We start from the raw sequence: 12,500 nt of genomic DNA on the forward strand, positions 1-12,500 counted from the left end.
CCCTGAACGGATGTCTCCATGACAACAATAATATCTGGTAACTTCATCATCATCATCTTCATCTTCATTACATCTAACAACACTGTGCATTATTGTAGGTTATTTATATATAAATGTGACGCTTGTTAGGATGAAGTCAGATTTATTATTCATTAAGTTAATTAAATTAAGATTGTCCCTGTTCTGTTTGTTTCTACGGCATGGTGACGTTAAGATGATGGAATAATTATTTTTCTTTATTTACTGAATGATAAAACTGTTTAATGACTGAATCCATGTAATAAAATGTGTTGTGTGGCCCTTTAAGAGATTACGAGTGAATCGTTTGGCGCATGCGCAATTGGGCAAAAAAGTTGTTTAGCAATCAGGGCTGTATGCTTGATTATTGGATGCTTGTGTGTGTGTGTGTGTGTGTGTGTGTGTGTGTGTGTGTGTGTGTGTGTGTGTGTGTGTGTGTGTGTGTGTGTGTGTGTGTGTGTGAGAGAGAGAGAGAGAGAGAGAGAGAGAGAGAGAGTGTGAGTGTGTGATTAGCAGTGCGTTTATTACAGTGAGTCGTTATGGAGTGTGTGGTGTTTATTACAGTGAGTCGTTATGGAGTGTGTGGTGTTTTTTACAGTGAGTCGTTATGGACTGTGTGGTGTTTATTACAGTGAGTCGTTATGGAGTGTGTGGTGTTTATTACAGTGAGTCGTTATGGACTGTGTGGTGTTTATTACAGTGAGTCGTTATGGAGTGTGTGGTGTTTATTACAGTGAGTCGTTATGGACTGTGTGGTGTTTATTACAGTGAGTCGTTATGGAGTGTGTAGTGTTTATTACAGTGAGTCGTTATGGAGTGTGTAGTGTTTATTACAGTGAGTCGTTATGGAGTGTGTGGTGTTTATTACAGTGAGTCGTTATGGAGTGTGTAGTGTTTTTTACAGTGAGTCGTTATGGAGTGTGTGGTGTTTTTTACAGTGAGTCGTTATGGAGTGTGTAGTGTTTTTTACAGTGAGTCGTTATGGAGTGTGTGGTGTTTATTACAGTGAGTCGTTATGGAGTGTGTGGTGTTTATTACAGTGAGTCGTTATGGAGTGTGTGGTGTTTATTACAGTGAGTCGTTATGGAGTGTGTGGTGTTTTTTACAGTGAGTCGTTATGGAGTGTGTAGTGTTTTTTACAGTGAGTCGTTATGGAGTGTGTGGTGTTTATTACAGTGAGTCGTTATGGAGTGTGTGGTGTTTATTACAGTGAGTCGTTATGGAGTGTGTGGTGTTTTTTACAGTGAGTCGTTATGGACTGTGTAGTGTTTTTTACAGTGAGTCGTTATGGAGTGTGTAGTGTTTATTACAGTGAGTCGTTATGGAGTGTGTAGTGTTTTTTACAGTGAGTCGTTATGGAGTGTGTAGTGTTTATTACAGTGAGTCGTTATGGAGTGTGTAGTGTTTATTACAGTGAGTCGTTATGGAGTGTGTAGTGTTTATTACAGTGAGTCGTTATGGAGTGTGTAGTGTTTATTACAGTGAGTCGTTATGGAGTGTGTGGTGTTTATTACAGTGAGTCGTTATGGAGTGTGTGGTGTTTATTACAGTGAGTCGTTATGGAGTGTGTGGTGTTTTTTACAGTGAGTCGTTATGGAGTGTGTAGTGTTTTTTACAGTGAGTCGTTATGGAGTGTGTAGTGTTTATTACAGTGAGTCGTTATGGAGTGTGTGGTGTTTATTACAGTGAGTCGTTATGGAGTGTGTGGTGTTTATTACAGTGAGTCGTTATGGAGTGTGTAGTGTTTTTTACAGTGAGTCGTTATGGAGTGTGTAGTGTTTTTTACAGTGAGTCGTTATGGAGTGTGTAGTGTTTATTACAGTGAGTCGTTATGGAGTGTGTAGTGTTTATTACAGTGAGTCGTTATGGAGTGTGTGGTGTTTTTTACAGTGAGTCGTTATGGAGTGTGTAGTGTTTTTTACAGTGAGTCGTTATGGAGTGTGTGGTGTTTTTTACAGTGAGTCGTTATGGAGTGTGTGGTGTTTATTACAGTGAGTCGTTATGGAGTGTGTAGTGTTTATTACAGTGAGTCGTTATGGAGTGTGTGGTGTTTATTACAGTGAGTCGTTATGGAGTGTGTGGTGTTTATTACAGTGAGTCGTTATGGAGTGTGTAGTGTTTATTACAGTGAGTCGTTATGGAGTGTGTAGTGTTTATTACAGTGAGTCGTTATGGAGTGTGTAGTGTTTATTACAGTGAGTCGTTATGGACTGTGTGGTGTTTATTACAGTGAGTCGTTATGGAGTGTGTAGTGTTTATTACAGTGAGTCGTTATGGAGTGTGTGGTGTTTATTACAGTGAGTCGTTATGGAGTGTGTGGTGTTTTTTACAGTGAGTCGTTATGGAGTGTGTAGTGTTTTTTACAGTGAGTCGTTATGGAGTGTGTAGTGTTTATTACAGTGAGTCGTTATGGAGTGTGTAGTGTTTATTACAGTGAGTCGTTATGGAGTGTGTAGTGTTTATTACAGTGAGTCGTTATGGAGTGTGTAGTGTTTATTACAGTGAGTCGTTATGGAGTGTGTGGTGTTTATTACAGTGAGTCGTTATGGAGTGTGTGGTGTTTATTACAGTGAGTCGTTATGGAGTGTGTGGTGTTTTTTACAGTGAGTCGTTATGGAGTGTGTAGTGTTTTTTACAGTGAGTCGTTATGGAGTGTGTAGTGTTTATTACAGTGAGTCGTTATGGAGTGTGTAGTGTTTATTACAGTGAGTCGTTATGGACTGTGTGGTGTTTATTACAGTGAGTCGTTATGGAGTGTGTGGTGTTTATTACAGTGAGTCGTTATGGAGTGTGTGGTGTTTATTACAGTGAGTCGTTATGGAGTGTGTAGTGTTTTTTACAGTGAGTCGTTATGGAGTGTGTAGTGTTTTTTACATTGAGTCGTATGGAGTGGTGTAGTGTTTATTACAGTGAGTCGTTATGGAGTGTGTAGTGTTTATTACAGTGAGTCGTTATGGAGTGTGTGGTGTTTTTTACAGTGAGTCGTTATGGAGGTGTAGTGTTTTTTACAGTGAGTCGTTATGGAGTGTGTGGTGTTTTTTACAGTGAGTCGTTATGGAGTGTGTGGTGTTTATTACAGTGAGTCGTTATGGAGTGTGTAGTGTTTATTACAGTGAGTCGTTATGGAGTGTGTGGTGTTTATTACAGTGAGTCGTTATGGAGTGTGTGGTGTTTATTACAGTGAGTCGTTATGGAGTGTGTAGTGTTTATTACAGTGAGTCGTTATGGAGTGTGTAGTGTTTATTACAGTGAGTCGTTATGGAGTGTGTAGTGTTTATTACAGTGAGTCGTTATGGAGTGTGTGGTGTTTATTACAGTGAGTCGTTATGGAGTGTGTGGTGTTTATTACAGTGAGTCGTTATGGAGTGTGTGGTGTTTTTTACAGTGAGTAAGTTTGGGCTGGTGGTGTAACTGGAGGTTTATGTGGTGATGGTGGTGTAACAGGAGGTTTATGTGGTGATGGTGGTGTAACTGGAGGTTTATGTGGTGATGGTGGTGTAACTGGAGGTTTATGTGGTGATGGTGGTGTAACTGGAGGTTTATGTGCTGATGGTGGTGTAACTGGAGGTTTATGTGCTGATGGTGGTGTAACTGGAGGTTTATGTGGTGATGGTGGTGTAACTGGAGGTTTATGTGGTGATGGTGGTGTAACTGGAGGTTTATGTGGTGATGGTGGTGTAACTGGAGGTTTATGTGGTGATGGTGGTGTAACTGGAGGTTTATGTGGTGATGGTGGTGTAACTGGAGGTTTATGTGGTGATGGTGGTGTAACTGGAGGTTTATGTGGTGATGGTGGTGTAACGTTTGTGAGACAGCAGGAGAAGTGATCAGTGTCTGTAACGAGCCTGTGGGAGTGTGTTTACGTCTCAGACAGCAGTTTAGTCACCAGGTTAATGTTCCTCTGGTCTCGTGGGACGGACTGCAGACGTCTTTATGCAGAGGGACTTACATTCTCATTGTTTTAATACAATTGAGGGTTAAGGGCCTTGCTCAGGGGCCCAACAGTGGTGTGTGTGTGTGTGTGTGTGTGTGTGTGTGTGTGTGTGTGTGTGTGTGTGTGTGTGTGTGTGTGTGTGTGAGAGAGAGAGCTTACCAGTTTGCATTAGGATTGTCCCTCTGACTTCCTGTACCCTGTTAATGATGAAGAGGATGAGGATGAGTGTCAGTTAGTTTCTGGGACTTTTCCAGCAGCTCTGAAGGTGTTTTTACTCACAGTTTTGTTTCCTGTGTAGAACCGAGCAGAACTTAACAAAACAAACAAAACTCATATTTTACAGTCAGCGTTACACAAACACACGCTGTAGAGAATCAGTGTGAAGATTAAATCAGTACAAATTGTGTAGAGTTTCTCACCTTCTGGCCTTCAACACAACTACTGTAGGCAGCTGAATATTCTCAGGTAGAACTGTTCTCAACTGACACACAACAGAACAGGGATCCTCAAAGCTGTTAATAATCTCACACACACACACACACACACACACACACACACACACACACACACACACACACACACACACACACAGTAAAGAGAACAACCCTGAGGACTTACCCAGTGATATGTGATGTTTCGAGCCTGGTAAGTGGAGGAGATGGGGTTGTTATGGCCGAGGATGAGGAGCAGAACTTTCAGCTCATACAGAGACCACACTGAAACAGGAAGTTTACTCACGACTACAGAACACTCACACACTGCTGTTACTATAGCAACTGGTTAAAGCTGGATAAAGGTGAAATGGAAAGAATAATTTTAATAATCTGTGTGACATCAAATAATTCTTTTCTTATTTCATCTTTTACTTTTTTATTTAAAAAAAGACAAAGTCTTTAGAGAAACAGATTTATTCTAAAACTTAGAGCTGAAAGATGTGTGTGTGTGTGTGTGTGTGTGTGTGTGTGTGTGTGTGTGTGTGTGTGTGTGTGTGTGTGTGTGTACCACATTTGACCGTATGGTCTACTACAGGTGTGCAGTCATGATTGAGCCACACGTCTCCGTGCCACTTGATGACATCACCATCGGTGCAGGTGTTGGTGGCGATCTCGTGCACGCTGCGTTCTCTGCCCCACACCCTGAACATGGTCACACGTCCCTGCAGGTTGGTGCCACTCTCCACCACCATTTTGTCTCCTACATAATTATGTGCAGCCCCGAGAGTGAGCGAGCCTCCACCCGCCAGCGCACACACAGCCCCGTCTCGGCCCGGTCCCCCCGTGTCGTCCCTCAGCTCCGACGCCCTGCCGTCGATGACGAGCGTGAGCCTGCTGGCCGAGCAGGACCATGTGATGCACAGGGAGTGCCAGCGTCCCACTGTGAGTGTGTCCTCCGTCACCCAGCTCCTCCCGAACAGACGGACCTGCAGCTGCAGCACGCGTCCGCCGAACCCAAGCTCCACCCGGCTGCGGTCAGGGTGCAGGTAGGTGAAGGCGCTCCACACTGAGCTGTTGATGCTCCTCTGAATGTTCACACAGACCGTGAACTCAGACAGAGACGGAACAGACGCATTTGGATTCAGACTCCAAAACTGGCAGCTTGTGTGTTCAAGGACCACCGTCTTCCCCCATAAAATCTCTGACGCTGCCGAAACATTTATTATTATTATTATTATTATTATTATTATTATTATTATTATCATCATCACTGTAATCTTGATCCAACACATCTGGAAGGTGTTTATAATATGAAGGTGTTCAGTGTGGAGTAACAGCATCAGAGCAGATGTTTAATACATCAGTGTTCGTCCACACGCTCTGTATATTAACTCACATTAAAGCGACTGTAAGTTAAGCTAAAGTAAAAAAAACAACAAAAAAGACATGTGTGTGTGTTGTGTGCATGTGTGTGTGTGTTGTGTGCATGTGTGTGTGTGTGTGTGTGTGTGTCTTGCTGTGGCTCTGTTGGAAATGTTAAGACTATTTTACACTTGTAAGTAAAATAAATGTAATACCTGCATCCTCCACACAGGTGACACGCAGGAACAAGACCACAAAACACAAACCCACACTGAACATGGTTCCTGCAACACACACACACACACACACACACACACACACACACACACACACACACACACACTACATATGAGAACACACTGTGGAATAAAATCTGTTGATTTATGAGCATTTTAGTAGTCGAGTCACCATAAAGTACAGGACAAATAAAACCATGAGAACTTCCCATAATCAGCAGAACATCTCATGGTTTATAACAGTGGCGTCTCTCACACACACTTACGTCATTTAGCAAACTTCCGCATACAGAGTGACTTACATTAGTTTTATTTCAATTTATACAACTGAGCGTCTTGCTCAAGGACCCAGCACCTGGGGTTCAAACCCATGACCTACCGATCAGAAGTCCAACACACGAGCAATCACTTCATCTTCATTTAAAACAAAAAAGTACAGAAAATGTTCACTACATCAAACTGGGCTCATAAAACACTAAGAACTGTATACAGTGATCACTGCTCTATGGACCAACACTGAGACAGCGGTTACACACATCATTACAGCTGAGCTACTGTGTGTGTGTGTGTGTGTGTGTGTGTGTGTGTGTGTGTGTGTGTGTGTGTGTGTGTGTGTGTGTGTGTGTGTGTGTGTGTGTGTGTGTGTGTGTGTGTGTATCCTTTACTTAAACTATTTCCACTCAATTGATCTCACACTGATTTATCTACACACGTTTTAATTCCACTACAGATTCCATCATCTCACCTCATTCAGCTCTGTCCTGACTATAACTCGACTACAAACACAACTTTAAACATCAAATATCATCATCATCATCATCATCATCAGTACTCAGAATATACCTCTCTCTCAGATCTCTAAACTCACCTTTGTATGAATCCACTCTGTCTCTGTGTCCCTGTGCACCGTACACTGTGTATATGTGTGTGTATGTGTGTGTGTGCGTGTATGTGTGTGTGTGTGTGTGTGTGTGTGTTCCACTTGGTTACACATTAATCTTTGATGTGTGTAAACACTGTGATGAGCTCTGATGCTTTTGCACTAGATGTTGGCCTGATTTGGGTTGTTTTAATGTAATTAATTTTTAAATGAAGATGATGATGATGATGATGATGATGATCAGTGTTGCTGTATTTAAACTGAACATCTGCTCTGTGGTGATCTTTATTGATGAGGTGCAAATACCATGTAGAGAGAAACATATGAGCTGCAATTGTATAATTATAATAAGGCTGTTAAAAAGTGTGTGTGGTGTGTGTGTGTGTGTGTGTGGTGTGTTGTGTGTGTGTGTTGTGTGTGTGTTGTGTTTTGTGTGTGTGTGTGTGTGTGTGTGTGTGTGTGTGTGTGTGTGTGTGTGTGTGTGTGTGTGTGTGTGTGTGTGTGTGTGTTGCAGGTCTCCCCCCTGATATCACTTCTGATGAGTTTGTGGAGTTGATGTCTAAATGTGGAATAATAATGAGAGACCCGCTGACAGAGGAGTATAAAATAAAAGTATATAAAGACAGTGAGGGGAATCAGAAAGGAGACGGACTCTGCTGTTACCTGAAGGTCAGTGTAAGTGTGACACACACACAGACACACACACACTTCTGATACACACTGACATCATATTCATCACTGTAGGAATGTGTGTGCATGTATGTGTGCGCACTGTAGGAATGTGTGTGTGTGTGTGTGTGTGTAGAGAGAGAATCAGCTGTTACACATTTAGTTGTAACACTGATTTATTTATTGAATTATAAAGTTCATTCATTTGTATTTAATGTTTACTTCACATCAACTTTAGTATTTAACTAGATTTGTAAAGTTCGTCGCAACAAACTTTGATGTTGGCTTTGACGGTGCAAGAATTCGCAAAGGCCGGTGCATTTTGGAGGCAAGTGGACAGAAGGATTGTGAAAGCTACTGGACCACTAGAGTGCCAATACTTTTGGAGGTGAGCAGACATGAGCATAATGACTGCAGGGTCTACGACATATCCGAATTTGGTGCATGTGGCTCGAACGCCCTGGGCCGCATTTTTTAAAATAAATTTTTGTCTAATAATAATATTATTATTATTATTATTATTATTATTATTATTATTATTATTATTATTATTATTATTAACAACAACAATAATAACAATAACAATAATAATAATAATAATAACAATAATAATAATAATAATAATAATAACAATAATAATAATAATAATAATAATAACAATAATAATAATAATAATAATAATAATAATAATAAGCTTATAACGGAAATCAGAATGTTGGCTTCTACAAAGCCAACATAATTATTTATCATTATGATAACGATGGTAAGTGGAGGTGTGAACACATTCCTCCTTCCACCACTAGATGGTGTTGTTCTGTATTTCCACCACTAGATGGTGTTGTTCTGTATTTCCACCACTAGATGGTGTTGTTCTGTATTTCCACCACTAGATGGTGTTGGTCTGTATTTCCACCACTAGATGGTGTTGGTCTCAGCCATTACGCACAATATTTCAGTCATTTGCTGTTTTTTGCACAATACATATTATCCAAAGGACCTGCTGCTAAATACACACAGTATACACACACAGTATACACACAGTGTATACACACACAGTATACACACACAGTATACACACAGTGTATACACACACAGTATACACACACAGTACACACACAGTGTATACACACACAGTATACACACACACAGTATACACCCACAGTATACACACTGTGTATACACACACATTATACACACACAGTACACACACAGTGTATACACACACAGTGTATACACACACAGTATACACACACACAGTATACACACACAGTATTCACACACAGTATTCACACACAGTATACACACACAGTATACACACACAGTATTCACACACAGTATACACCCTGGTCTCCAGTATACACACACAGTACACACACACAGTATTCACACACAGTATACACACACAGTATACACATACAGTATACACACACAGTATACACACACACAGTGTATACACACACAGTATACACACACAGTATACATACACACAGTATACACACACACAGTATACACACACAGTATACACACACACAGTATACACACACAGTATACACACAGTATACACACACACAGTATACACACCGGTCGGTCGGCGCTGTTACTGTTTATTGTCTTTTGTGTATTGCATTTTTTGTACTTTTTGTATTGTCTTGTAACTTTATGTCAGCACTGTTTTTGTCCTGCACTGTCTTTTGTCCTGCACTGTCTTTTGTCCTGCACTGTCTTGTTTGTCTTGTCCTGCACTGTCTTGTCCTGCACTGTTTGCACCAGGTTGCACAGTTGCACTTTATGTGGCTAAGACTACTTACATGTCCGTAGCCCTGTCTTTGTTTTATGTAACACACTGATCCTGGAGAAACGTTGTCTCATGTCACTGTGTACTGTAACAGCTATATATGGTTGTAATGACAATAAAAGCTTCTTGACTTGACTTGACGTTCCGTATTTCCACCACTAGATGGTGCTGTTCTGTATTTCCGCCACTAGATGGTGCTGTTTTGTATTTCCGCCACTAGATGGTGCTGTTCCTTTGGCTTACATTCAGTAAATGAAGAAAAAACACACAGGGTCTCTGATCTCATTTATTTACTCATCAGAGTTACACTTCAGTTTCAGTCTCAATGTAAATATGTCTGTGGAATTTATATCATTTATAATATGACACACACACACACACACACACATGGATATACAGATGTAAGCTATCTCTGACTCAGCAGAATGAACTGCCGTGTTAATTGTTGGTGTTCAGCATTAGCTCCTGCTCCTGTGCTCTGCTCCTGCAGTGAGAAACTTACAGCTAAATAAGACTTCAAAAACCACACATCATTATATGCATCATATTTTATGCTTATAGAATTTGTCTTTTTTGTGTCTCTATATTTTTTTGGCACAGTCGGTGCAGTAGATGTTTCCATCCTTGGAGACGAAGCGTTTGTCAGCGAGGTTTACTGAACACTTCCTGCAGGTGAAGCAGTAATCGTGCCACGTTCCTCCCTCATAGTTCACCACGTTAGCCGCTTTTCCAAAACCTGCAACAGGAGAATAACAAAACTCTGTGACTGTATGTGTGTGTGTGTGTGTGTGTGTGTGTGTGTGTGTGTGTGTGCGGTGTACCAGTGATGGGGTTCTGGCAGCTGCTGCACTTCTTGGCCACGTGTGTTTTGTAGCAGTCGACGCAGTAGAGTTTCTGCTCATGAGAGGTGAAGCGAGATCCGGCCAGTGGCTTCACACACACCACACACACCAAACACTCTGAGTGCCACGGCTGGTCCTGATAGTTCACTCCACCTGCTGTGATGGGCTACACACACACAGTCACAGTGTGTGGTGTGTGTGCCTGCCTGCCTGTGTGTGTGTGTGTGTGTGTGTGTGTGTGTGTGTGTGTGTGTGTGTCTCACCTTCCTACAGGCAGTACAATGTTTGGCGAATTTGCTCTCATGGCAGCTGCTGCAGTAAACGTTCTCATTTTTAGTGATGAAGCTCTCAGAGCCAATCGGCTTCTTACACTTAAAACACGTGAAACACTCATCATGAAAGACGTTGCCTTTGTAATCCACACTCTCTGTACCTTCAGTACACACACACACACACACACACACACACACTGAATGAGATGGGAATTATTAGACAGTGTTGCTGTCCAGGTGAAAGATATGTGGTTCAGGTTATAAGCTTCATACTAAGATGCCTTACAGGTGTATGTTCTCTGCATGCCACATGTCTTACAGGTAAAGGGTTGTTACAGGTGTGGTTCTGTTCTTCAGATGGTACCTGCTAGGATGGGTTTGTAACAGGCGTGGCAGCGTGGTGCGTCCTCACGTGAGCTGCACTTCCCACACAGGATCCGGTCATCCTTCGCACTGAATGACTCTTTTGCTAAATTCTTATAACATTTGGAGCATCGGAAACAATCCTTATGCCAGTAACGACCCTTATAGTGCAGCTCCTGTGGAGAGACAGGTCATTACATCTGAGCAGGACATTACAGGTGAACAGGTGAATAACAGGTAGACAAAAAAGGCCTGATAGGTGACAACATGATCTCTTACATGATCTCTTGTTTATTACCATTCATTATAACACAATGTAGTGGTCTGTATGTTAATGTGTTGTGAGAAGTGGGCGGGACCTTTGAGTCTGTGCTGATTGGATGACGACACTCTGCACAGTTGTTGGCACAGAACTTGTCAAAGCAGCGCACACACACCGGCTTGTCATCCTTCTGCACATATTTCTTCCCACTCAGATCATCACGGCAATAAAAACAGGTGAAACGGTCCGACATGTTGACACTACACACACACACACACACACACACACACACACACACACACACACACACACACACACACACACACACAGAGGTTATAATAGTGACTCTCTCTCCCTTATCTACTGAAGTGGAAGTGTGGAGCTCCAAGATAAGATGGAGCTCAATCATTGCACATTCTTCTGCTTGATTGGCTGAGCTGCCATTTTTGGGGGAAATAAGCTTTAGAGTCAGCAATAAAGCAGTAAACATTACAATGAGGAGCTCATAAGCAGCGACATCTGCTTCTGACATGTAAAAGATAAAGCCCTAGAAGAAGCTGGTGTTCAGCAGGTGTTGGTTGTCTGGTGTGTTCAGACCCAGGCTGTGCTGCTGCTCTCTCACCGTGTGGCTCCTGGTTCAAGTCTCAGCTGAAGAAACCCTGTGCTGAATCTTTTACAGTCTGATCACTCATCATGTGTGAAGAACAATATAAATGTCACAAACAGCAGTGTGTCGGCGTCCCCCTGTGGCTCAGTGGGCAGGTGAACAGGTCTCTCACCTGGAGGATCAGGGTTCACGTCCTGCTTCAGGTGAAACTTCTTTATAAACACACTTTGAAGCAGCTTGTTGGTGTAAAGAAGAAGATAAATGTTTAACAAGAGCAGACAAGCAGCCAGCAGGTCCTGGTGGCTCAGTGGGCAGGTGAGCAGGTCTCTCACCTGGAGGATCAGGGTTCACGTCCTGCTTCAGGTGAGTTTTAGGACCACTTTAAGGTGGAGCGGTGACGTGAACTGAAAGATAAATGTTTAAAAAAAAGCAGAGTGGTCAGAAAGCTCTGATAGCTCAGATGTCTAAGGGTGCGTCCCTCTGTGGTGTCACGCCACACAGGATCGAGACCACCTGCAGGGGAGCTGAGGGGCCGGAACCCAGTGGGGCTCTAAGTCTGGCAAAGTGAGAGAAAGAGAGTGAAAGCCAGCAGGTCCCACCTGGGGCTCCTGGAGAGGTGAAGGGTGGGGTTATGTTACTTTGGGCGGGGCCTTGTCTATTACATATATATATATATTTATTTATTTATTTATTAATTAACTTCTTATATACATACACCCTTTTTTTCTAATTTATCCTTATTTCCTATATATCACCCCCCCCCTATATATCTCTCTTCATCTTTCTCTTCCTTCCTATATATTTCCATCTCTTTCCTGTTTGCTGG

The 12,500-nt window shown here is 42.1% G+C and overlaps 2 protein-coding genes and 1 long non-coding RNA gene across 3 annotated transcripts in view; all 3 read right to left on the minus strand.

The window, feature by feature from the left end:
• Positions 1 to 5,296, minus strand: part of LOC113650199 (adhesion G-protein coupled receptor G2) — a 12,836-nt gene extending 7,540 nt beyond the window's left edge. The window contains exons 1-5 of the mRNA XM_047804909.1: positions 4,955 to 5,296; positions 4,571 to 4,668; positions 4,372 to 4,433; positions 4,232 to 4,262; positions 4,112 to 4,149 (exon numbers count right to left, since the gene is read on the minus strand). Coding sequence (XP_047660865.1) covers positions 4,112 to 4,149; positions 4,232 to 4,262; positions 4,372 to 4,433; positions 4,571 to 4,668; positions 4,955 to 5,138 — 413 coding nt within the window. The 5' untranslated portion in view covers positions 5,139 to 5,296. The remainder of the gene's footprint in view (positions 1 to 4,111; positions 4,150 to 4,231; positions 4,263 to 4,371; positions 4,434 to 4,570; positions 4,669 to 4,954) is intronic.
• Positions 5,297 to 5,342: 46 nt separating this feature from the next.
• Positions 5,343 to 6,913, minus strand: LOC125139734. The gene is made up of 3 exons (XR_007138815.1): positions 6,853 to 6,913; positions 5,964 to 6,032; positions 5,343 to 5,593 (listed from the first exon to the last, which is right to left on the minus strand). It is a non-coding gene; the product is annotated as an uncharacterized LOC125139734 (long non-coding RNA).
• Positions 6,914 to 9,600: 2,687 nt separating this feature from the next.
• fhl1b (four and a half LIM domains 1b) overlaps positions 9,601 to 12,500 on the minus strand; it is an 8,898-nt gene continuing 5,998 nt past the window's right edge. The window contains exons 2-6 of the mRNA XM_027158718.2: positions 11,165 to 11,327; positions 10,807 to 10,981; positions 10,434 to 10,603; positions 10,150 to 10,336; positions 9,601 to 10,064 (exon numbers count right to left, since the gene is read on the minus strand). Coding sequence (XP_027014519.1) covers positions 9,910 to 10,064; positions 10,150 to 10,336; positions 10,434 to 10,603; positions 10,807 to 10,981; positions 11,165 to 11,320 — 843 coding nt within the window. The 5' untranslated portion in view covers positions 11,321 to 11,327 and the 3' untranslated portion in view covers positions 9,601 to 9,909. The remainder of the gene's footprint in view (positions 10,065 to 10,149; positions 10,337 to 10,433; positions 10,604 to 10,806; positions 10,982 to 11,164; positions 11,328 to 12,500) is intronic.

Source organism: Tachysurus fulvidraco, chromosome 20 (genome assembly GCF_022655615.1).
Source record: "Tachysurus fulvidraco isolate hzauxx_2018 chromosome 20, HZAU_PFXX_2.0, whole genome shotgun sequence".
NCBI lineage: Eukaryota > Metazoa > Chordata > Actinopteri > Siluriformes > Bagridae > Tachysurus > Tachysurus fulvidraco.